Raw genomic sequence first — 27,645 nt, forward strand, 5'->3', positions numbered from 1 at the left:
ACAAACACAGTCTGTTCATGTTATTAGAGCAGATACTAAACACCAAATATCTTTTGGGATGAGGAGAAAATAGGAACCTATATGCTACAGTATGTGTTTGTTGTGCATCAGCACCTTTTCTGACAGACCAGAATCTAAGTTTTGAAAGAGTCTCAATTATATAGTTTGAAAGCACATTCAAACAACACAATTAGCATGGCAAGCAAACGATGAGGAACTAAGGTTGCCAAGCAGGTTTATCTTTCCATCGGTTGTCAAACCACATTCACAGTGTAGTCACAGCCTTTATGACAAAGCAGGAAATAACCTTGTGATCTCTGGACATCTTTAGCGGGTAATGGGAATGTTTGATATGTATGAGGTGAAGGACCTTTTGAGACATTTTGATCATATCAGTCGTGTGTCTGTTGTCGCCATGGATCATTCCAGAAGGTACGTAAAGAAGAAGAATGTGTGACTGACCTTTGCCACCCACAAAGAGTTCCTTAAGAGTATCTGATCTTGACTCTCCGTCACAAACGGCATACAGTACACTTGGGTGTAATAACGAGACTTAATAGGCTTAAAATGTGTTTATGGAACTGATTGGCAAAATAACTTTGACTTGGAAGTATTACCTACTGCTATACTGTGCATGACTAAACTTAAGTATGAATGTAAAGTCAACTAATCTTCATTTGAGCGGGTTATATAGCTGAAGCAGAAAACTATGAGTAGCCAATGCTATTCCATGCTGATCAATGGCACTGAGAGAGTTCACCAATTGTCTACTTTTTTTATAGAATAAATTACTTCTGTCTCAGACCTCCCATCCCAAACGAAGAATCGGGAGAGTTAAATCTTTGTAGATAATGTTCATACTTCAAGAGCATTGTGATTCCCTGTTGCTTTATATAAGTGTATGTTATACCACAATCAACCTGTACAAATCATGTAGGTATTGTATCACTAAGGCAAAGTTTTTTTTTTTTTTTTTAATCATGCACTCCTTTGAGTTGAAGAGTCACTCACTCACTTTTTCCACCTTTGAAAGTTTTGTCTCATGATTTTTATTTATTATTATTATCGTTTGATTTTTCATATATTAACATTCAGCATTAAACAGACATTTCCATCAGATATTTTTTCATATACTGTACTGTCTCATGGGTTTTCATGACATGTTAGCTGTGGTGAGATATGATATGTTGCTAAGGCACATACAATTACACAATCACAACATAAGGTCATACAATCAACCATTCAAGAAGTCAGAGACCGTATAGAAGAGACCGAAAGCAACACAATGTAGTTATACCTTAAAAGTCTTTTGTTGAGATCGCTTGGGTAAAAAGAGTGCAACTTACTTTTGAGGTAGAAAAGTAAACAATCAAGTAAACTACCTGAATTGCTGAAGTTTGTGTTACAATGTAAAGTTAGCTTGTTATCCTCACTTTCCCTGTTGACCTTGCTGACAGGCTACTCTGGAATAGAAATTGCCAGTTGTGCAAACAAATGCTAGTATAGTGCACTTGGTAACACTTTACTTGACGGGTTCATTCATAACACATTCATAACAGCTGTCATGAAGCATTCATGACTGATTCATGAAACATGACTCAACATTCATACCAACACTTTCATGAATGTGGAAGACAAAACGACGAAAATGTGTCAAAATAAAAGTCCAACAATCTATTAATCCATATACAGGGTATTATGAATCCTGTCCAGCGTTTGTAAACATCTCATGCATATTTTATGAAGTCTACTTCAAATGTCACTTTACTATACGAGTTGTGAAGTATTCATCATACTGAGAACCAGACCATCTGCAGACCATCTGTGGACCTCTGAATGGTTGGACATTCATGTTTTATATATCTATATATACAGTCATTGGTGTAGACAATTATGCATTCTTCAGAGGTTATATTATCATAAAATACACAAACAAACAAACAAAAAACAAATAATTCTCCTGGACACTGGACTTTCCCCTTGACTAAGATGTGAGCAGGTTGGCTAAAACAAAAAAGACAGCAATGCTACTTCGCGATTGTTGGACTTTTATTTTGACAAGTTTTTAACGTTTTGTCTTCCACATTCATGAAAGGGTTGGTATGAATGTTGAGTCATGTTTCATGAAACAGTCATGAATGCTTCATGTGCAGTTCATGACAGCTGTTATGAATGTGTTATGAACGAACCCGTCAAGTAAAGTGCTACCGTACACTTATACTACTTAGAATTCCAATTTCACATAACTTGGTCATTACAAGTAGTACAAGACAAGTATACTCTATGCTTTGAAGTTGTAACAACTACTGTTACAGTTCAGTAAGCTAACACAACGTTTCCCACAATGCATTTCCCGAATACTGCAGCCCCGGCCTACATATTTAAAGGGATCGCACATTTTTTCCTACTGAAATTCAACCTTAAAATTCAATATATAACAAAGAGACAGTGACACCAAAGGCTATATACACTGTTGTTGTGAAATGTATGCACATTTTATGTTGATTCACACCATCAAGTAGATGACTATCCAAAACACACTGATCCTGTGAGTAAAACAAGTTCTTTTTTTTTTTTTTTGAAGATTATTTTTTGGGCTTTTTATTCCTTTATTTGGACAGGACAGTAGAGAGAATGACAGGAAGTGAGTGGGAGAGAGTCGGGGTGGGATCTGGAAAGGACCACGGGGCGGGAATCGAACCCGGGTCGCCAGCGTACGGTGCAGGTGCCCCAGCCAGTTGCGCCACTGCCGGGGCCGTAAAACAAGTTCTGACAGAATTGCAGACAGATGCTAATCTGTAGCCAGCATCCATATCCGACAGATATACAAGATAACATAGCCGATACCCTTAGTGTCTGCCAAATTATTAAGACTACAAGTAGGCGTGAGCTTGTGTAGTAGCCGACTTGGATGCGAGACCTCCTTGGAAAGTTAACTGCAGGTGCTGCAATCCTTTAAAGTTAACATAGAGCCGAAGTCTTGACTCACTGTGGTTATTAAAGTGCCCATATTATAAGTCGGTAATAATGTTTTCCTACAAGCTATTTCCAGCAAACAACTGCAGGAACATGTTTTCTGGAACTCATAGACACATTTTAACTCCTGGAAAAATAGTCATAATATGGGCACTTTAAGGATTAGGGGACTCCCTCATCCTCCAAAGTAATTGGCCCAATCATTGCCTTGGACGAGACAAACCTTCTGGCGCATAATGGCTGCTGTGCATCACCCAGCATATTGGCTGCGCGTAGTCCCCCTTCACTGTGAAGCACCTTGAGAGTGGAGTATAGCACACTACTGTATGTAATGTGTTGTTCTACCCACAGCGTTAGTGTGTTTTGGGTAGTCATCCACTTGATGGTGTGATGCAGCATCACCATAAATTATACAACATAACCTTTAGTGTCACTGTCACTTTGTTTATTGTAATTCAAGATTGAATTTCAGTAAGGGTTAATAATATGTAATACATTTACAATTACTTGGGCTGGGGCTGTGGCATCCTGGAAACACATTGTGTGAAATGTAAAATTAGTTAGCACAACTTCAATACATGTGTTGTGGCTAATAAACACACTACTGTATACTAATAAACATACTATAATGACCGAGTTCAGTGAAACAAGAATAATAAGTAGTGTCATTGCACTATACTAAGTACGGTAAGCATTTGTTCACAACTTGCTCTGTAATTTAAAGGCAATAGGTCTGCATGCTTTTTAAAACTAAAGTTTAACTAACAGGTTAAGTAATGTTAACTAACTAAATTGCAGCAAAAGCTCAGCCATTCAAGTATAGTATACTTGATTGAAATATATTTTCATTTTATTTTATCATCCACAGGTCACACTCCCCTATCTCCAAAATGATTGCCAAAAGTATTGGGTCACTTGCCTTGACTCACATATAAACTTAAGTGACAACCCATTCTTAATCCAAAGGGTTTAATATGATATCAGTCCACTCTTTACAGCTATAACAGCTTCAACTCTTGGGAGGGCTTTTCATAAGGTTTAGGAGTGTGTTCATGGGAATTTTCAACCATTCTTCCAGAGGCGAATTTGTGAGGTCACACACTGATGTTGGATGAGGACACTGGCTCTCTGGCCACTTCCTGTTCCAACATGACTCTGCCCCAGAAAATAAGGTCCACCAAGACAAGGATGACGGAGTTTGGTGTGGATGAACTTGACTGGCCTGCACAGAATCCTGACCTCAAAGCAATAGAACACCTTCGGGATGAATGAGAGCGGAGTCTCCTCTACCAACATCAGTGTGTGACCGTACAAATACGCTCCTGAAAGAATGTTAAAAAAAAATCCCATAAACACACTCTTAAACCTTATGGAAAGCCTTCAGAGTTGAAGCTGTTAAAGCTGCACAGGGTGGACCAACCTCATCATAAACCCTAGAGAGTGGGATGTCACTTAAGTTCATATGCGAGTCAAGGCAAGTGACTCAATACTTTTGGCAATATAGTGTATATAACATTCTTAATGTCTGATGAGTTTGAACATTGTGTACAGTGGTCACAGCAAACCAAAAAAAAAAGCCTTTGGGTTGATTGGGCAGCCAGGAGGCAGTGTTCAATGTTTTTAGTTTCTAAATGAACCAGTCTGTCTTGCAGTCTGTGGGAACATTTGATTGTGGTCAGACTGATCTGTTGTGGGCAGCCGTGGTGTACTGGTTAGGGCTTCGGGCTTGCAACCGGAGGGTTGCTGGTTCGATCCCCGACCAGTCCACCACTGCTGAAGTGCCCTTGAGCAAGGCACCTAACCCCTCACTGCTCACCGAGCGCCGCTGGTTGGGCAGGCAGCTCACTGCTCTGGGTTAGTGTGTGATTCACCTCACTGTGTGTGTGCTGTGTGTGTTCACTAATTCGGTTAAATTGGGTTAAATGCAGAGAAATGAATTTCCCTCACAGGATCAAAAAAGTATATGTTCTATTCTATTTTCTATTCTGAATGTGGAGGCGTGGAGCTAATGCTATCTAGAGATGCATCACTGTTGATAACATTCCATTGTTTGAGAACAATGTTTTTGACTCCACCTGCTATTATTGTGTGAGAGCAAGGTGTATGGGCCAAAGACAATCAAAACAATTATACCTCATGATTATTTAAAGGTCTTTAGATGATTGCTCTGATGAATAGCGAATAGTTAGCGAAGAAAGATGAAAGATTGATCTAGTTATTCATCTTGTTAATTGCTAATTTGAATTGCGCTGAAACATCTTTTCTATTCTATTGCTGTTGTTATAGAAGTAATATAAAAATAGAAAATAAGTAATATGAATGCTTATGGCATAACAGTAGTAGTGTTGTTCAACTATTATTGTTATGCTATAAACTATGACGTAATCACATCTTGTTTACACAATTTTGATAAATTACTAGTCTTAAATGTTTCCAAAAATAAACAATTGTAGCAATTGTGGGTGCTAATAACACAGAGATATATACTGTAGGCCTAGATGTGGGTTAGCATTCACTGGCTAAAGCAAAGCCATATCCGAAATGGAATTAAGATTTACCTTATAAACCATGTGACAAACATGTGGGACTACACTACTCGAAATGGTTCTTTAGTAGATGATGGTTCCACAGGATCACGAGCCCTTTGAGCCAGAGAACCATTTTCTGCGTAGTCTACTGTCCTGTTGTTAAGATTGCCCCAGTGAGTTGTGTGGTGACAACGGCAAACCAGGTTAACTGCCATTGTGCCATACATGCAATGATCATTACACTCCTTCACTTTTTACTACCTGTGTAATAACCTACATTTGACAATATAATGTTGTGTAATAGGCAAAGGAGTTCTGGTCATAAGAAAGAAAGAGGAAAAAAAGCGGGCTAATCCAGAAACCTGCTTGTCTACTATGTGTGAAATTGTCTGCATTTGCCACTCCCAACTGGGAACAGATCCAAAATTCTTACTATTATATGTCATAAAACATCTATCACGTACTCTGTATGCTCTACTGTATGTGCTAAGCTGTGTAAAGTGGCATGTGCCTGCAACTCTTAATGCTACAGATGTACTACAGATGGGACATATGTGAAGACACGTCATGATACCGGCATCATGATAGTATCAAAAGTTAACATCTTTTTCTTGCCATCAGATCATCACTGTGAGACACGGTGTGACGAGCAGCAACCATGCAACTTCTCTTTTTTCTTCAGGGCCTTTTGGGTAAGTTGCCAGCAACGTCACAGTGCCACTGTTGTCTGTGTTTACCTGAATTGTCCCTCAACCAACACTTGACTTGGCTGACAGTAACCTCTCCCCTCTCTTGCACTGGACGGAGGAGTCAAGAGATCCTCATGGTTGCTATGTTGTTTCGTTACTATGTTGTTCTAAAAACATCTGTCAGTAAATGGCAGGCCAGCAGAGGCAGACTTCTACAATGAAACCTATTCCTTTTTTCAAGATAATATTTCATATGTGAGAGCATATTTCAGCTGAAATAGAAAATAAGTTATTGAAATAGAAAGGTGCTAAATTAATAATAATGAGGACAATAAAGGTGTTTTTTTTGCACTTACATGGTACCAATTAGTATTTTGCCTGCTAATACACTACTTTATTAATTATGGGGTAATATTTAAAGTCTCCACTATATATGAACATGAAAATATTAAAGATAAAACAAGGTGCGATTGCATTTTATGGCCCTTCTCACAGGACTAAAATGGTATGTGGGAGTAGCTAGACCTTTAGATTTATATATCTTTGATACAACACTGGCATTTTGAACACTAACCATACAATAAGAAAGAACCTATGTTTGTCTTCCGTTGTATGAAGTTTAGGCTGGCTGTGAATAATATTTGTATGCCTATATGCCTAAACATGGTCTCCGCAACAGCATGTTTTCAGGCTATAAGGGAAATGTCTGATGACATTGTACAGACATATTTTATGGGCCTTGTTTCAGCATTGGCTTTTGGCGCAGCAATAAGCTTAGCTGATTTGACACAGAATGACCCCATTTTAATGTTACTCTCTGACAACATTTGATTTGTGAGTAATTTATACAGAAACAACTAACCATAAACCTTTTGACTTTTCTTGTAGCTGTCCTGCACACCACACATGCAGTCGACTTGCAGTCGTTGATAACAACTGTGCTGCAGCCGTTCATTGACCGTAATAATGATTCAGAGGCTGCAACCACCCAACTGTCATCTACCAACAGTCCTGCACCTTCCACTTTTTCCACAGCACCCAAACTGACATCCCAGATGCCCAGCACAGTCGACCGTCCGACTACAGAGCCCAGAACAGCCTTGTCATTGCCTGACGGAAATAGCTCAAATATCACAACCGACGTAACAACTACGAAGACATCGTCATCGTCATCACCGGCGGCGCCAGAAGGCTCCACCCAGCGTGTGTTGACAGCCACCGCGACTGTGACAGAAGAACACGTGCCTGTGACGAGCACATTCCTTCCTTCTGCAGGGACAGAGAACAAAGAATTGACAGTGACCGCAGAGACAGAAAATGTAATCCAAAGCTCAGAGACTCCAGGTTACTTCTCAACTACTGTCAAAGCTAATGGACCAGCTTCAAATCAACCTGAACACACAAATACACCCTGGCCTCAATCTACTACGTCCTCCACTTCCACAATAGACATTAGCTTAAGTTCCTCCAGCAGCATTACCACTCAACAGACATCCAACAGCGAAACTCTGACCACAGAAATTGAATCTACAAACTCTCCTACACTCATAAACGACAAATTAGTGCCCGAATCAAGCCCGACAACACACCTTACCTCAGGTAAGAGGACATTATAACAGCACATCATCACATAGCTACAACCTGACAAAAAAGTGAAATCTAAATAAGATGAAAGAATCCTACTTATTTAAATTCTTGTTGTCCTGTTCTATTCACAATCATGGCAAGTGAAATACTCTTGTTTCCTTGGAAATGATACTTAAAAACAAAAAGAAAAGTATAGTTAAGCCTGTGCCACAGGAACATTTCAACTCAACAACAACAAATGGTAATAGCAACATAACAACAAGGCATATATTAATCTACTTCGACTGAAGATGGTTTAATATCCATTATTTTGATTTCACTTTTTTTGTATCGCAACCTGCTGAACCAGATTGTGTCACAGATAGGCTCACCCAGCCAGCATTTCTCACAGTCTGCTGATAGAAATGTCAGCTGTGTCCGCATTCCACACATCAGCAGACTCAATTTCTCAGAGGTAGGAGCCAGTTATTTAGAAGCCAATGCGGAAATTTTTTTTTTTTTTTTTTTTTTTAGAAATGTTGGCATTCAAAGTAAACAGACACATTAGACCTATTAGGTCATTTATACAGGCCGTGCTCCCATTACAGCACAAACAGGCACAGAACTGGCTGGCTTGGTAACAGTTCCTAAGAGGGTCAACTTTAAAAAAAAAAAAAAAAATCAGACTGTGAACAGGCCATTGTTACAGGGACTGGATTTAGGTGTGGAGGGGGGTAGATTCAGGAATCATACAGTTCAGGATAGGTGAATGTCCTTGACAAGGCTCTCTTTGTTATCAAACTAGGATGAGGCATTACCAGATTGCCCTCCTGGGGTAGAGGTTTGGATAAGCAGGGTGGGTAGCAAAATCTAACATGAATTAATCATGAACAACATGTACCACATTTAATCCAGGGTGTTCTATATGAATTTGATTACGAAATAATGATTTAAGGGAAGTGAAATACAAACTCAGCGTGCCTCCACTGATGTGATTTGATACAGTCCACTACTGCCAGACTCCTTACTTAATCAAGTGTTACTCTTCAACATCTACCTAGTCTGGTTTTCACCATACCTGTACTAAGCTCAATCTTTTAAGATTGAACATTAGTCTGGCGAGGCTGCGCTTTGTTTCTCCTGCACTTCGCGTCGCCTAAGTTTCGGTTTCGGCGCGTCACCGGCCAATAGCGTGCCAGGAAAATTCAAATTTCCCAGAAGTTCAGGCAGGGTTCACCCAGCCTAACATCTACCCCTAACCTACAGGATTACTTTTACACATGTAAAAGTCCGGCTTCAGAAAGTCCTGCCACATATTCATTCCAACCATCAACTTAATTTGCTGATTCTAAGTAGCACAACCAAGTCAGATAGATCTGCTAGGTACAACCAATACATGGTAGGTATTTTCTTAAGCCGGACTTTTACACCTCACGCCTTTACATTTCTAACTCTTACATACAGAGCACTACTCAGCCCTGATTGTGTGATTAATTCCATTCAATATGTCATCAATTCACTTCCTGAGATCAAAAAACGTGTCCAGTCCCCACCCTCTCCTCCAGAAATATCTCACTTCACTGTCAGGCACTGACATCACACTGTCACTTGTCCTCAGAAAAACACTCAATCGCATAGATTGCACGCACTGATTCAAAGACTGATTCAAAAACATGTTTTTACAAACCTCTACAAAACTCTGGCCTTGAGGCACAATACTCTATTGAGAAGTTATTTACAACCACAGGCTGTACAAGTCCTCACACAGTCACAAAAGTGCCTTAATATCTTCAAATACCATCTGCTTTTGTATTGGCAAAACACTGTCATTACTTTGGCTTTCACAACAAAGACAAATGACAATGACATCCACGGAACAATACATTTTCAAATAGATGTTGACGGAAGCCATGATGCAACACTTAACAGTCACCACAAAGTCAGAGCGCTGCTGCAGTATCTGATGCACAGGGTTTTGTGGAAATGACATGGAGATGTACTGATAACATCCATTGTTTCAACACCAGGAAAAGATGTAAGATTATGTAATCTTCGTATGCAGGCACAAAGCAGCCACAATAAAATATAGATAGATGTACTCTAATTCCACTCAAAAATGTTGGTGGTAATTGTTGACAGAGCTCAAGCCAAAAAAGGGAGACAATAAAGAAAAACTACATATAGCATAATAGCTAATAAAATTGCATAAATAGCTAATAAAATAGCATAAATAGTTCAGATCAGTTACAGTATGTTTTCAGGAGTCTGAAGCATCTGTAGCGTCTACCATGACATCTACCATGGTATCAGTGGCTATATCTTTATAGCTAACTTTCTCCTCCGCTACAGTAATTTCCTGCATATAAGCCGCATTGTGTTTAAGCCGCAGGGCAGTGTTTTATGCAAGTTAATAGAAACAAAACCATATTAATACCATATTAACTGTCCCTGTGTATTAACCTCATAGCTGAAGAAAATTTGCAAAATCAATGTATAAGCCGCGGCTAATAGTAGGGAAATTACGGTAATTCATTTCGATGGCTTATGGTCATGTGAAGGACAGACAAACCTGCCACTATAGCGACACAGGCCTTTCATTTATATGTCATCATTTCAGATGTTTGTTTCAGGAGCTCTAAAATGCTGGATTTCAAATGAAAATCAGAATGAATGTGGCCTTAGGATATATGCATTGTGATGCCTGAGTTGGAGACAACCAGCTCTCTTAGTTCATGTCAGCAACCCTTCAACACTTATTTCTGCAGTCAGACAGACATGCCAACCTGAGATTGTACTATTCATTCTTCAAATCTTAAAGTACAGACAAAATAATTTGCCATACTCTCCTCAGGAATACAGTCAGTAATAATCTTGTGTTTTAAATATACTGTGAATGTCTTTATTGGAACTGTTACTCAGCACAAGCCTGATGATTACTATCTTGATGCATCTTACATGCTGAATGTAGCTTTTTGACAATAAGGGCAGTGTCAGTTATTTTAAGAGGATCATTGCTTGGGGCTATTGCTGTAGTCGAAGGTAACATCAAATGTACCTTTCAACAACAAGAGCACTAGAGCAGTGTCATTTACTTTAACAGGATCATTGCTTGAGGCTATTGCTATTGTCAAAGGTAACACTTCAGCTGATGCCTGTCACTTACTTGATGCCGGTGAATGTGAGGGTTGACACAGTGCTGAGATGTTGAATGGTGAATGTATGTGTGGGAATGTACAGTAATCTACCTAGGGTGCCTTTAGGCTATGTAATCGCTATGCGGTGAACGATTTTCTTTACTTTTTGTTGGATGATCTGTGCCGAACCACAGCATATAGTGCATCATGGAAAGACAGTATATGTCTCCTGCACCTGGCCATACCTATTCATTTAGCGAACGCTCTCATCCCAAGCAACTTACATATGTTAGGGATAAGGTATTGTCCGCTAACTTCAACTTTCAATGAAATTCCATCACAATAAGCGAACAAACTTCTTGCGGAATGATATGAAATGACATGAATCAAAAGCACAAAACCTGTTGCCATTGACAGTGGTCATTATATACCTTGCAGTCATAATCATATAGATTTACAGTAACAGACCTCCGCATGTTGGGAAGGCCCATTCATGTGAATGGAACTTTCTGCAGCACTCTAAAGAGCCATGTACGTCAGTTATATGACAAAGGTCCCCCGAGCAACTTGAGGTTAAGTGCCTTACTCAAGGATCACAATGGTGGAGGCCAGGTATTGAATCCACATCTTTTCAAGCTACTGCACGCTAACACAGTTCCTTAGCCACTACGCTACCATTGCCCCATGCACTATGAAAACTGAATTTGAAGCTGGTGTACGGTGTACATTTTAGGACATCCTCAGACTCAGTTGTCAGACTCAGAAAAACATCCGTCATCCTCAGACAAAACTGCCTCAGCGTCAGAAAAACCTCTGTCATCTTCAGGCAAAACTGTGTCAGCGTCAGAAAAAACCTTGTCATCCTCAGACTCAGGTGTCAGACTCAGGAAAACTACCGTCATCTTCAGACAAAACTGCCTCAGCGTCAGAAAAACCTCTCTCATCCTCAGACAAAATTGCGTCAGAAAAACCTGTCAGAAAAACCTCCCTCATCCTCAGACAAAACTTTCTCAGCGTCAAAAAAACCTCTGTCATCCTCAGACAACCGTGTCAGAAAAACCTCTCTCATCCTCAGACAAAACTTTCTCAGCGTCAAAAAAACCTCTGTCATTCTCAGACAAAACCGTGTCAGAAAAACCTCTCTCATCGTCAGACAAAACTTTCTCAGCGTCGGAAAAACTTTGTCATTCTCAGACAAAACCGTGTCAGAAAAACCTCTCTCATCGTCAGACAAAACTTTCTCAGCGTCGGAAAAAACTTTGTCATTCTCAGACAAAACAGTGTCAGAAAAACCTCTCTCATCCTCAGACAAAACTTTCTCAGCGTCAGAAAAAACTCTCTCATCCTCAGACAAAACTGACAAAACATACAAACATAATTGAGATTACAGTATTTCTGTCTAAAATCATGCATGATAGGCCTACCAATGAATCATTCCATAGGGCACGGAATGAATAATTTAATTAGTCTGTGAACCGAGCTAACTAGCTAGCGGACGCTAGCTTAAAAAGCAATGGAAGTGAATGGCAGTAACCATGACAAATAGCTATGCGCTGCCAGGTCACTAACAGTTGAAAGACTCCGCTTAAACTGTATACCGTTGCAAGTTCGCTTGAGTATAAACTACCCACTTAAACTAATGTCACTAATCTTATTCAGGTAGATGTCATTTCAAAGAAATGACACAGCTCCGTTTAAAATGTTACCTAGCTAGGCGGCTAGCTAGCTAGCCAGCAACCAGACAGCTAGCCCCTCAAGGGGAGTACGCCCTCGCTGCATTAATATCAATGGGATACTTGTGGAATGTTATCAATAAATTGGTCATTATGGCTTTCTGGATTTGTTGACGGTATTTTGGAATATTTTGTCATAATCTGTAAGTTTTCCCGATCATTTCAAGCCTAATAGTGTATTTTTTAGTGTATGGATTTGTTAAGAAAATAACTTAATATCAGACCATGCTGCTGTTGGTTATGGTCTATGGTTACTGTCTGGTTGCTGGCTAGCTAGCTAGCCGCCTATCTAAGGTAACATTTTAAACGGAGCTGTGTCATTCTTTGAAATGACAACTACCTGAATAACATTAGTGACATTAGGTAAAGTGGGTAGTTTATACTCAAGTGAACTTGCAACGGTATACAGTTTAAGCGGAGTCTTTCAACTATTAGTGACCAGCGCATAGCTATATTGTCATGGTTACTGCCATTCACTTCCATTGCTTTTTAAGCTAGCGTCCGCTAGCTAGAGTTAGCTCGGTTCACAGACTAATTAAATTATTCATTCCGTGCCCTATGGAATGATTCATTGGTAGGCCTATCATGCATGATTTTAGACAGAAATACTATAATCTCAATTATGTTTGTATGTTTTGTCAGTTTTGTCTGAGGATGAGAGAGTTTTTTCTGACGCTGAGAAAGTTTTGTCTGAGGATGAGAGAGGTTTTTCTGACACGGTTTTGTCTGAGAATGACAAAGTTTTTTCCGACGCTGAGAAAGTTTTGTCTGACGATGAGAGAGGTTTTTCTGACACGGTTTTGTCTGAGAATGACAAAGTTTTTTCCGACGCTGAGAAAGTTTTGTCTGACGATGAGAGAGGTTTTTCTGACACGGTTTTGTCTGAGAATGACAAAGTTTTTTCCGACGCTGAGAAAGTTTTGTCTGACGATGAGAGAGGTTTTTCTGACGCTGACACAGTTTTGTCTGAGGATGACAGAGGTTTTTCTGAGTCTGACACCTGAGTCTGAGGATGTCCTAAAATGAACACCGTAGCCTACTGGTGGCATATTACATTGTATTCATTCTCATGGTTAAAGTGCAGTAATGCTCACAACACTCAGCTGAACCGTTGAGTTTCAGCTGAGTCACAATAGTTATCCACCTCAGTCCATTTCATGGCTAATGTAAAATGCTAAAGATATTGGCAGAGGAGTCATCTCACATTCATTAAAAACTGACTAAAGCTGGGCAGACAATGTGTGATTTTCTTTTCTTTTCTAGACTCGTTGTAGCCTACTTAGTCATTTTGATAGTAGGCTAATATAGATAATATACACGTACAGCCTGTGTTGCCTTCATATAAGGCTTACATAAGGCTTTTCATTTTTTGCGGCTCCAGACAGATTTGTTTTTTGTTTTTTTGGTCCAAAGTGGCTCTTTGAACATTTTGGGTTGCCGACCCCTGCCCTATCCGCTATTGCAGCCTTGCAGTTTGTCTAGGAAGCGATCGCTCCTTTTTTACATCTGGAAGTCTGAGACGCGTAAGGAACGAGAAGAACCACGCTTGCAATTTATAAATATATATATATAGCCTATATAAATACACACGCTAAAGCTGTAGGGGAAGCTCTGCAGAGAAATATGCAAGTATAAGGTGCTGTGTCCACCAAACGCGTTTTTTGCGCCGACGGCGACAATTTTCAATGTAAAGTCTATGTAGCTCAGCGCTCACAGCGCTCAGCGCTCCCTTGGCGGAAAAAAACGTCGGCGCCGACCGTTTTTTGTCGCAGCGCTCAGAGCGCTCAAAGTTGAAATCTGTTCAACTTTTAGAATAGCGCCGGGCTCGTCAATGGCACTTCTCGTTATAAACCGTCTCTGGATTTGGTAACTTAGCAACAATAAACACTTCGAAGCGCCGAGAGAAGGAGGTTGAGGGCGCTCTGGCTGTAAAAAACGCGTTTGGTGGACACAGCACCTAAAACAAGCCAAAACGAAAAAGCGAAACTGAAACCGGAGATGAAATCGCCAATCCTGCATAGTTTCTCTTTAACCTCAAAATCTCAACACCGTTTGTGTGAAACTGACTTTCCATTTTTACCAGAGTTACACTTTAACTTTATACTGTACACTCACAACATGACTCTTTTTTTTACATAATCCTGCTCTTGTTCATGTTGTTGCAGCTTCCGCTCCTTCAGAATCTGCAAGTGTGGAGATGCTGACCACAACCACTAAGGTACACCCTTCAACATATACTTCTGCTAGCAACACACCTCCATCCACTGCATCAGCATCAGTGTCAGCAACTCAAATTCCATCATCTTCAACGCCAACTATCAGCTTGCACACAACCACCAAATCCATAATCACAGTGTTGACCGAAAATCAATCACCAGTTGTCCCTGGAACAACAATTACTGTGACAAACTTGCCAACCCAAGTTGCAGTAGAAGGCTCAGTCCCAGCCTCAGCCCAGGTGATTACTTCTACAGCTACCCCTACAGATTTATCTGAGAGTGATCCAACTCCCTCATCCTCAGTTTCAATGACTACCTGGTCAGCTTTAAGAGCCTCCACTCTTTCAACATCTGATATGACACCAATCCCATCAACACGCCAACCACAAGCATCATCTCCCCTCCTTGCTACAACAGTCTTAGTTTCATCTACTACACCTGCACAGTCTGATGCTTCACCAGGCAACCCAATCTCAAATGAAGTGACACCCCAAATGCCAGACCCAATAACATCATCCAGATTTGACATGTTAACTTCAATAAGATATGCATCTTCTGTCAATTCTGCAATACTTGATTCAGAGCACACAACTGACCATACAATTACAACACCTGTATCAGCAAATATACTTTTAAGCTATGAAGCAAGTCAATCCACCACACCAGAGCCCAGTATAACCACAGTCTCAAAGTCTTCCCTACCATTATCAGCAACAACAGCAACAACAATACCTACTACAAAGTCTGTAACAGTGACCTCACCATCAATATCAAACACTCCAGCTTTGACATCTGCATCTACTCTTCAATCCACATCATCACTAGTACATGAAACATCCCAAAATACATTGACAAGTTCACCTGCCATACCACCTAGTACACAACTGTCATCTACAGCAACATCTTCTGCAGACACACATGCATCAACTTCATCACAATACTTAAGCAATGAGACTCAAGTAACATCCAAATCTGATTATTCTCCATTATCTAACACTCCAGCTTTGACAGCTGCATCTACTCTTCAATCCACATCATCACTAGCACATAAAAAATCCCAAGATACATTGACTTCACTGTCAATGACAAGTTCACCTGCCATACCACCTAGTACACAGCTGTCATCTACAGCAACATCATCTGCAGACACACATGCATCAACTTCATCACAATACTTCAGCAATGAGACTCAAGTAACATCCAAATCTGATTATTCTCCATTATCTAACACTCCAGCTTTGACAGCTGCATCTACTCTTCAATCCACATCATCACTAGCACATGAAACATCCCAAGATACATTGACTTCACTGTCAATGACAAGTTCACCTGCCATACCACCTAGTACACAACTGTCATCTACAGCAACATCTTCTGCAGACACACATGCATCAACTTCATCACAAGACTTAAGCAATGAGACTCAAGCAACATCCCAATCTGATTATTCTCCATTATCTAACACTACAGCTTTGACAGCTTCATCTTCTCTTCAATCCACATCATTACTAGCACATGAAACATCCCAAGATACATTGACTTCACTGTCAATGACAAGTTCACCTGCCATACCACCTAGTACACAACTGTCATCTACAGCACCATCTTCTGCAGACACACATGCATCAACTTCATCCCAATACTTAAGCAATGAGACTCAAGTAACATCCAAATCTGATTATTCTCCATTATCTAACACTACAGCTTTGACAGCTTCATCTTCTCTTCAATCCACATCATTACTAGCACATGCAACATCCCAAGATACATTGACTTCACTGTCAATGACAAGTTCACCTGCCATATCACCTAGTACACAACTGTCATCTACAGCAACATCTTCTGCAGACACACATGCATCAACTTCATCACAATACTTAAGCAATGACACTCAAGTAACAGCCACATCTGATTATTCTCCATTATCTAACACAACACCTACCACTAGTTACAAGGAAACGTCACCCAGGCAAACCTTGACATCAGTCTCTGGAGATTCACAATCCACAGGCATAAAACTGACATCAACCTCTCAAGTGTCATCAGTATCAGCAGCTAGTACCAAACCTTCCATAACAGATGCTTTTTCAACTGATTTTCCTATCACAACAACAAGATCCACCGCAGCTTCATACTCCTCTTCTCCATCACTGATAGTAACACATTCCACCACCAACACTGCTGGAGTAAACACTCTCAGCACATCATACCCACCTCACCACTTTCCTCAAACAAGTGCTACTACTACTACTACTACTACTACTACAACATCATACATATCAAAAGCTTCCACTGCAGATGGAGCAGGTGAAATAACTATACCAGCAACAACTACAACTTTACAACCTGCCTTACCTGACACAACATCTACCACCAGCCCCATAACAACTTCCACACACCTAACCCCATCTGACTTTCAATTCAGCACATCCCAAGAGAGTGTTTCATCAGGCCAAAGCCTTGAAACATCATCAGACAATGGGGGGCACACTATGAATTTTTCATCTCCCTCATCTCTATTTTCTACTCCGGTACCATCGGTATTGTCATCCACAACACTTGGAAGTGACACTCACAATTCACAATTGCCCTCCACAAGTACATTTTCTTCACTAAGGTCAAACTCAACGTCAACATCTGCATTTGAATACAAGGCCACACCAACACTGCAGCTAGGTTTAACATCAAGTGACAAGTCCACTAATGGCAATATAGATTCACTACAGCTTACTACAATCTCACACACTGCTGAGGAAATGCCATCTTCCTCACAATTACCACCAACAGCATCGCCAACAATACATATCACAAAGTCTACATCTACAGTAACATCACCACCAATGTCATCCAATTTAACATTGACATACACATCTGTTCCACAGGTATCCACAGCAGCAGCAGTTACCGACCATTCAACTATCACCAAAACTACATCAACAACTAAAACAGCTGCTTCACTTGCAACATCTGTACTTACCCAAACAACTGCCCAGATTCCAGCAACCGACAACAGCATTGCACCCTCCACAGGTGCTGCATCATCTGCAATGACAACCGTGCCATATCAATCCATGGCACAGCTGACATCAGGCGTGACATTTTCAAAATCTCAATACAAAACAACTGCTTCTATACACACAAATGGTTCTCCACTGGAGTCAAACACACACATATCTACCACCCAAACAAAAACAACCATAACCCCATCTCAACTGAAAACATCCCCAGATGCTGCTCACATGTCAGGTTCTTCTGAAGGCACAATCACAAATATACCAGTATCCTCTCCAACATTATCTCAACTAACAACATCTACTGCGGTGGACGTTGTAACTGACTCAACAAGTACGTCTGTGACTACATTCACAACACAACCAACAACCGCAACACCAACATCTGTCCCTCCAGCTTCAGCATCTACAACTGTATCAACCGCACCCCAGCTTACTACTCTGACACAAGAAAAACATACAACTAAGAACTCTCTTTCAAAATCTGCAACATCAACTTCTAACTCAAATGCCCCTGTTGCAGGCAATTATACCTCTGGGGCATCTGAAGAACCATTCACACCAACAGCTTTCTCACCACCTGATGGAACAACTATTTCATCACAGCCAAGCACAGCCTCAGTTGCTGCAAATATGGCTGTATCCTCAGAGGAAACAAGTAAATCAATATCTGTGACCTCTACAGAATCGCCAGTGATGTCTACAGATTCCTTAATTACAACATCTTCAAATTCCCCTGCAGCCTACACATCTAATTTTCAACCCTCACCATCTCAAGCACATGAATCGTCTCAATATACTCGGACTTCAGCCCAAATGGTTTCTCTACAACCTACAGCAATACTAACCCAGGCAGCCCCCCAGGATTCCTCCACTGACAATGTCATTACATCATCCACAAGTGCAGCATCAGCGGCAATAAAAACTGCATATCAATCCACAACTCCGCAGACATCAACAGATACACGTACACAAGCCCGATCTACAGCAACTGTTTCTGCACATGCAAATGATTCTCCTATGGACTCAACCACAAAAACACCTGCCACCCAAACATTATCATCCAAAACCCCATCACAATTAACAACACCCCTAGGCACTGCTAACATAACAGGTTCTTCTGAAGGTGGAAACACAAATGTTCCAGAATCCACTACAACACCACTCCCATTAACAACATCTACTCCAGGTGAAGTTATAATGGACTCACCAAGTACATCTGTGCTTACATCAACAAAGCAACCAACAACAGTAATGTCACCATCTGCTGTATCACATACCACTCCAGCTTCAGCATCTACAACTGTATCAACCACACCCCAGCTTAACACTCACTCCACAGATGCAGCATCAGATGCAATGACAACACACATCAATCCACATCAATCCATGACTCAGCTGACATCAACAGTCCCATTTACAAAATCCCAATTTACAACAACTGTTTCTACACACACAAATGATTCTCCCATGGACTCAACCACACAAACATCTACCTTCCAAACAAAAACTTCAAACACCCCATCACAACTAACAACAGCAATAGACACTGCTCACATAACAGGCTCTTCTGAAGTCACAAACACAAACTCACCAGTATCCTTTTCAATATTCTCTCAAACCTCACCTGGCTCAACAAAGAATTCCCCAATTGAATCTGTGCTTACATCCACAAAGCGATCAACAACAGTGATATCACCATCTACTGTATCACATATCGCTCCAGCTTCTGCAACTACAACTATATCAACCACACCCCAGCTTACCCCTCTGACACAAGAACATCCTACATCAATGCTAACCCAGGCAGACTCCCAAGACTCCTCCACTGCCAATACAATAGTATCATCCACAGATGCAGCATCAGCTGTAATGACAACTGTGCAACATCAATCTATGACTCAGCTGACATCAACAGTTACATTTTCAAAATCCCAATTTACAACAGCTGTTTCTGCACACACAAATGATTCTCCAAAGGACTCAACCACACAAACATCTACCACCCACACAAAAACTTCTAACACCCCATCACAACTAACAACAACAGTAGACACTGCTCACATAACAGGCTCTTCTGAAGTCACAATCACAAACCTACCAGTATCCTCTCAAACATCCCCTGGCTCAGCAATGGATTCCCCAAGTACATCTATGCCTACATCCACAAAACAATCAACAACATCACTATCTGCTGTATCACATACCACTCCAGCTTCAGCAACTACAACTGTATCAACCACACCCCAGCTTACCCCTCTCACACAAGAACAACCTACATCAATGCTAACCCAGGCAGACACCCAGGATTCCTCCACTGGCAATACCATTATATCATCCACAGGTGCAGCATCAGCTGTAATAACAACTGTGCCACAACAATCCATGACTCAGCTGACATCAACAGTCCCATTTACAAAATCCCAATCTACAACGGTTTCTGCAAAAAGTATTTCTGATTCTCCAATGGACTCAACCACACAAACATCTACCACCCACACAAAAACGTCTAACACTCCATCACAACTAACAACAACAGTAGACACTGGTCCCACAACAGGCTCTTCTGAAGTCAAAATCACAAACCTACCAGTATCTTCTTCAATATTCTCTCAAACATCACCTGGCTCAGCAATGGATTCCCCAAGTACATCTATGCCTACATCCACAAAGCAATCAACATCACCATCTGCTGTACCACATACCACTCCAGCTTCAGCAACTACAACTGTATCAACCCCACCCCAGCTTACCCCTCTCACACAAGAACATCCTACATCAATGCTAACCCAGGCAGACCCCCAAGATTTCTCCACTGACAATACTACAGTATCATCCACAGATGCAGCATCAGCTGTAATGACCACTGTGCAACATCAATCTATGACTCAGCTGGCATCAACAGTCCCATTTACAAAATCCCAATCTACAACGTCTGCTTCTGCACACACAAATGATTCTCCAAAGGACTCAACCACACAAACATCTACCACCCACACAAAAACTTCTAACACCCCATCACAACTAACAACAACAGTAGACACTGCTCACATAACAGGCTCTTCTGAAGTCACAATCACAAACCTACCAGTATCCTCTCAAACATCACCTGGCTCAGCAATGGATTCCCCAAGTACATCTATGCCTACATCCACAAAACAATCAACAACATCACCATCTGCTGTATCACATACCACTCCAGCTTCAGCAACTACAACTGTATCAACCCCACCCCAGCTTACCCCTCTCACACAAGAACAACCTACATCAATGCTAACCCAGGCAGACACCCAGGATTCCTCCACTGGCAATACTATAGTATCATCCACAGATGCAGCATCAGCTGTAATAACAACTGTGCCACAACAATCCATGACTCAGATGACATCAACAGTCTCATTTACAAAATCCCAATCTACAACCGTTTCTTCAAAAACTATTTCTGATTCTCCAATGGACTCAACCACACAAACATCTACCACCCACACAAAAACGTCTAACACTCCATCACAACTAACAACAACAGTAGACACTGGTCCCACAACAGGCTCTTCTGAAGTCAAAATCACAAACCTACCAGTATCTTCTTCAATATTCTCTCAAACATCACCTGGCTCAGCAATGGATTCCCCAAGTACATCTATGCCTACATCCACAAAGCAATCAACAACATCACCATCTGCTGTGCCACATACCACTCCAGTTTCAGCAACTACAACTGCATCAACCACACCCCAGCTTACCCCTCTCACACAAGAACAACCTACATCAATGCTAACCCAGGCAGACCCCCAAGATTTCTCCACTGACAATACTACAGTATCATCCACAGATGCAGCATCAGCTGTAATAACAACTGTGCCACAACAATCCATGACTCAGCTGACATCAACAGTCTCATTTACAAAATCCCAATCTACAACTGTTTCTGCAAAAACTATTTCTGATTCTCCAATGGACTCAACCACACAAACATCTACCACCCAAACAAAAACTTCTAACACCCCATCTCAACAAACACCACCACTAGGCACTGCTCACATAACAGGTAATTCTGAAGGCACAAACACAAATCCACCAGGATCCTCTCCAACATCACTCCCATTAACAGCAACTACTCCAGTTGAGTTTGCAATGGACTCACCAAGTACATCTGTGCTTATACCCACAAAGCAGTCAACAACAATAACACCAACATCTGCTGTATCCCCTATCACTCCAGCTTCAGTATCTACAACTGTATCGACCACAACCCAGCTTACCACTCTTACACAAGAACAACAAACAACCAAGTCCTCTCTTTCAACATCTGCAAAATCAACTTCTAACTCAAATGCCACTGTAGAAGGCAACTATACCCCTGGAACACCTGCAGAATCATCCACAATAAACATGTTCACATCACTTGAAACAACGACTACTTCAACACAGCCAACCACAGGATCAGTTTCTGAAAACATAGCTGCATCTTCAGAAGAAACAAGCAACCCAATTTCTGTTGTCTCTTCAAAATCACCAGCAACAACAAAACCAAGTATGTCAATGTTAACAGAGAAAAGTCTAACCACGTCACAGTTGATGACAATCCCGCTCTCTACAACTTCAAATAGTTTAGCCACACAAATGCCCACCAAGACAAAACCATTCTCCATGGCTACTACTACAAGTCACATTGCACTGCCTACATCAAAACCAACAGTGCATTCTACATCAAGTATTTCAAATGCTGCTGCAGGAAACACAGTGCAGCAAAGTTCAAGTCCTATACAACAACCAACAAATAACACAACTCAAATGACAACCACTGAAGCTCTATCCAAAGCTGTGACACCAATACAGACAACAGCGAGTTCCTCTTCAAAATATGCAATTTCTGAAACAGGCCAAGCTCATTCCAGCAAAGTCAGCAAACAGACTTGGGCCACATCTATGTCATCCATCTCTGGGACGACCACGTCAGCAATGAGCCAAACGGCTCAATCACTCCCCACAGCATTACAGATCACCACTGAAGAGAACATAAATAGACAAACTGTAACCACACTATCAACAATTATGCCAAGCAGCTCAGCCAATGCACAACAGTCAGCAGAGCTGTCTCCCAAAACTACTTCTGTTTCAGTTTCATCATCATTACCTATGTCCACTACGTTTTTGCAAACATCAGAACCAACTAAAGCACAATCATCAGGTACAGCTCAAACATCTACAGAGGCATTTTCTGGTGCCATCAACACAGTTTCACAACCGTCATCCCAATCAGCTAAATCAGATCTCACTGTGAAAATAACAGCAGTACACATTCAATCACACGAAGTTTCTCAGCCAAGTACAGCATTAATGACCACAAGTGAAGCAACCAAATTAAAACCTATGACATCAGAGAACACTGCAGTGTCATTGCCTACTAAACTTACTGCAACACCAATGACTGTAGATGCCTCAATCACCTCACCAACACATGGCCTTACCATCCCAGACTCTGCATCAAGTGTAACTCCAACATATGACCAAACGTTATCACAGTCAACCACAACACAAACAATATTGACCACCACGACCACTCCTATACAATTAAAATCTACAACTACACAATCAGCAACTAGAACTTCCACTAATATATTCGACAGCAGTACATCAACACAACATGTATCTACAACTGGGTCAACTATTCCAGATTCTGCATCAAGTGTACCTCTAACATCTGACCAAAAGTCATCAGAGTCGACCACAACCCAAAGAGTACTCACTACCACGATCACTTCAACACAGTTCACAACAGCGACTACATCATCAGCAAATACTGTAGACAATAGTGCAAACAACAGCTCAGACAGCCCCACACAATCAACACCTGAAACAACACAAGTTTCAACTGCAGCTTCAAAAAACACTTCAGTTACCAATACCTCCCCTTTCTTACCAAATCCTCTCACTGAACAGTTGGTCACTAGTGTAAGACCTCAACCTACATCTTCATCAGTGAATAAAACCTCGGATCCTTCAAAAGAACCATCAGCCACGCCGTTACTTACAACTGCTCCCCCAGAACTTTCAACAGTGACCACACCCATAGTTTCATCAGTTCGGTCACCAATAACAGCAACAACAGTGCTAGACCCTACAGACGTGACCACAGCTAAATCCATCAATATAAACACCACGTCACTTCCTGCAGGACCAACAGGGTCTGCAGCAGCAGCTACAGATGGGGGTTCAACCTCTCAAACTCAGCAAGGAGCTATAAATGGATCACCTGCCTCGATGGTGGCCACCACTGTTGGGCCAGGAACAACATCAATGTCCATAGCAGGAGCTTTCAGTAGCACCATGCAGCACCCAGAACTTGAGTCTACAAGTGTCACCAAGAAGCCTGGTGTCAGTTCTGTACCAAGTCCACTTCCACAAACAGGGGACTCTTCTTCACAGTCAACAACTACAACCACTTCTTCACCACCAACAGCCACAGCAACCACCAGCCCTTTGCTTTCACGTTCGACATCTTCCACTGAAGGGTCACAGGTGTTTACAACAAAGCCCACAGAACCCCTGACAACCAGCAGCATGTCAGCATACACATCCCCTCCTAATGTGGTCCCATCAACCGCAGGCACAGACTCAGCAGCATCATTCTCGTTCACAAATGCAGCTTCAGTCAACAGAACAACACCAAAATCAAGTGATATATCTCTGTCAAAAAGACCTACTAGTTCTATCTCAACAGCAGTTACATACAACACAACCCACACCTCAACTGAGCCCGTCACATCATCATCATCATCATCATCATCCTCATCCTCATCATCATCATCATCATCGTCAACAACAACATTATCCTCCTCCTCCTTCTCCTCCTCCTCTTCTATGCATTATGAGTCATCCACTACAAGCCAGAATGTCGGATTGTCTTTTACACAAGAAACCACAATCCAAATGCACAATACCAGCCAATCAGAACTCAATACAACATCCCAAAATTCCATGCAAACAACAATCACTGGTGGTCCTGACGTTGAAAATCAAACAAACACAATCACAAACCCCATTAAAGTATTCTCCTCATCAGGGACATCCTCACCACCCCAGGATTCAGTCACATCTTCAACTGGGAACATAAACGAATCACAGAACACTGTAGTCACCGAACATATAACACCTCCCCATGCTACTGCCACCTTAACTCAAAAATCCACAACAGGCATGACTGCTTCAGTTGTTCCAACATCAGCCCTGCCATTCGTTGCCACGTCCACATCTAACAGCTCATCACTGTCCAGCACAGGAACATTAAGTCTGTCACTAACACTTACAACCAATGCGCCAACAGAAAACAGTGCACCTGGCTTAACGACAACACCGCTAGTACAACCTATCAGCACAGCGACAACTGAGAATAGCAAAGCAACATCAAATATCAGCAGTTCGACCCACTCTTCTGGGCCATGGACTCAAAATACACCGCAAATGAATGTTACAGAATTCCAGGCCAACATTACAGTAGACCCTGACCTCACAACTGCAGCTAATTCCTCCTCACAATTCACTGCATCTCCCACGTTCGAATTGTCTGCTGTTGTGGACAGATCTTCTGTCAGTCCTACCACAGAGGGTGATTTCAGTCACACTACAGATCAAAACCCAGAAACTATCACTCTACCAGAGTCCTCAGAAAGCCCTCCTCCTACTCCATCTGTAAAACGAGCCATTGTGTTCATCAGTCTGGAACCTATGATCAAGCCCATAACATTTGAGAACCCAACAGTGTCCAAGTCTACATTTATTATTCCCCAGGATAACCAACATAATAGCCAACAGGCTGCAACAAGCAGCTCCTCAACATAAACCTGTGGTATATGAAAGCAGCTCTGAGATAATAACGAGATATTATCTCATAATTACGAGATATTGTATATTACATATTGTAAAAACATTTTTTGGAAGATATTTTTTTTATTCTTATTCTTTTAACATACTGTATGTGTATTATCTTGAAATAATGAGATATTGTCTTGAAATAATGAGATATTATCTTGAAATAATGAGATATGATCTTGACATAACAAGATAATATCTAAAAAATGTTATTCACTTGCGGTTCAGGGCTTCCGAAGCATTTACTGTATTTTAAACAATAAATATTTCTCCAGGAGATATATAGCCTGCCCTGAGCACTTTTCTTTTTTTTTATGTAGTGTGTATTGTGTAATGAATGCTCAGTAGTGTAAAAATTGTTTTTAACAATTGTGAAAAACTGTAATGATGTGTGTTTGTCTGCAAGCACATCCTTGACTGAGATGGCTTTCAGAAATGAAGATACATAAATGTAGATAACTGTACGTGTAGAGGTACAAAGGTGTGTCACTGGGACAGTAGGCCTACCCTCAGAAGTACAAAATGGTGCCCCTAACGAAGATGCACATTTGTACCATTATAGTTTGTACCCTTTGATGGCAAAAAGGTACAACCTAAGGTGGAAATCATTTTTCATTAACCCATTCCAAATATCACTAAAATATCTTAAATGACAAACACATGACACACAAACACATGACTTTATGTTCTATGCATCACAGACCACAGTAGACAGTGGTACATAAACCAGTCAGTTTTGCCTTAGGCACAACCAGTTATCAACACTGTTTTTTTCAGGAGCTGGTATCTCATCTGGCTTTATTGTGGGTTTGACACAACTTCTGATATGAGTAATTTTACAGATATTCACTACACGCCTCTTCAGAGTGCTGCATAAATTTCTTATATAATTACCACTACAAGGTATAATGACCGTTGTCAATGGCAATACGTTTTGTGCTTTTGATTAACCTCTTTCATACCATTCCACAAGAAGTCATTTCACTTACTGCAATGTGATTTCATTGAAAGTGAAAGTCAGTTGGTAAGATGTTGCCACGCCACACCTGGCTGAAACTGTCAAGTTCTACAGTATCTGTGTGGCAAACTATTTATTTTGTCGGTGGAAGCCACGAAACGGTAGCCAAGTCATTTTTAAAGACATATTGTGTCAAGTTTCTTTCACCAATGCGCAGCGAGTTGGACAATACATGTAAATGTAGAAGATTGATCCTAGTTAGTTCAGACTGAGGCAAAATGCCAAGTCTAATGTAATATATTGGTAAAATCTATTCTCTAATCAAATACCAAGAGCGAGATCTTTGCTTGTTGTTATTTAAGTTGGACTTTGTGTTGATCTTACAAGCTGATGGAAACATAAACTCAGTTAATATGTTTCTATTTGTGCGGTGCACAATATGTACAGAACAGAAGATATTCCATGTTAAAACTGATCAATCAAATAAGTGGAGTCAAATCCTTTGTTAGTTTACGCAAACCTGGCAAATAAAGCTGATTCTGATTCTGATATATCAAATAAGCAAAATTAACATATCTCTGGTATGTGTGTCTGTTTCCAAGTCAGAAGGAAGTACAAACAGTCCTTGTTACACACCTACTGTATGCCAAGCTGATCACAGTGTAGCAACTGTGTGCCACAAGGGGAAAAGAAACCATGAATGTTATCTCTTTATGCAATGTTTGCTACTTTCTCAAGTCACATTCCAATTTGTTATTACATAGGTAGAAAGAAAAAAAACTGGGGCAAACTATCTTTATGTATGGGGTCAGTGTATTTCAGGACTTGTGCCAGGCCATTTTGTTGCTGACACTGCCCATTCTTGCATTTTTACCACCATTAACCACTGTCTTGTGAATTTAAAATGTAATCTGTATTTCCTAATATTTGCTTCATCTGGAATAAAATGCTAAATGTCA

At 40.9% G+C, this 27,645-nt stretch overlaps 1 protein-coding gene across 2 annotated transcripts; it reads left to right on the forward strand.

Annotated features, from left to right (window-relative positions):
• Positions 1 to 296: 296 nt before the first annotated feature.
• LOC134060050 (mucin-2-like) lies at positions 297 to 27,645 on the forward strand. 2 transcript variants are annotated; one of them, XM_062516620.1, is made up of 5 exons: positions 297 to 432; positions 6,126 to 6,196; positions 7,082 to 7,792; positions 14,792 to 15,084; positions 17,728 to 27,645. In XM_062516620.1, the coding sequence occupies exons 2-5, from the start codon at positions 6,163 to 6,165 to the stop codon at positions 25,696 to 25,698; spliced, it is 9,009 nt and encodes a 3,002-aa protein (XP_062372604.1). In that variant the 5' UTR covers positions 297 to 432; positions 6,126 to 6,162; the 3' UTR covers positions 25,699 to 27,645. The 2 variants fall into 2 exon arrangements, with proteins under 2 accessions (XP_062372604.1, XP_062372606.1); XM_062516622.1 differs by having other exon boundaries at positions 14,792 to 14,844.

Source organism: Sardina pilchardus, chromosome 16 (assembly GCF_963854185.1).
Source record: "Sardina pilchardus chromosome 16, fSarPil1.1, whole genome shotgun sequence".
In the NCBI taxonomy this organism is placed as follows: Eukaryota; Metazoa; Chordata; class Actinopteri; order Clupeiformes; family Clupeidae; genus Sardina; species Sardina pilchardus.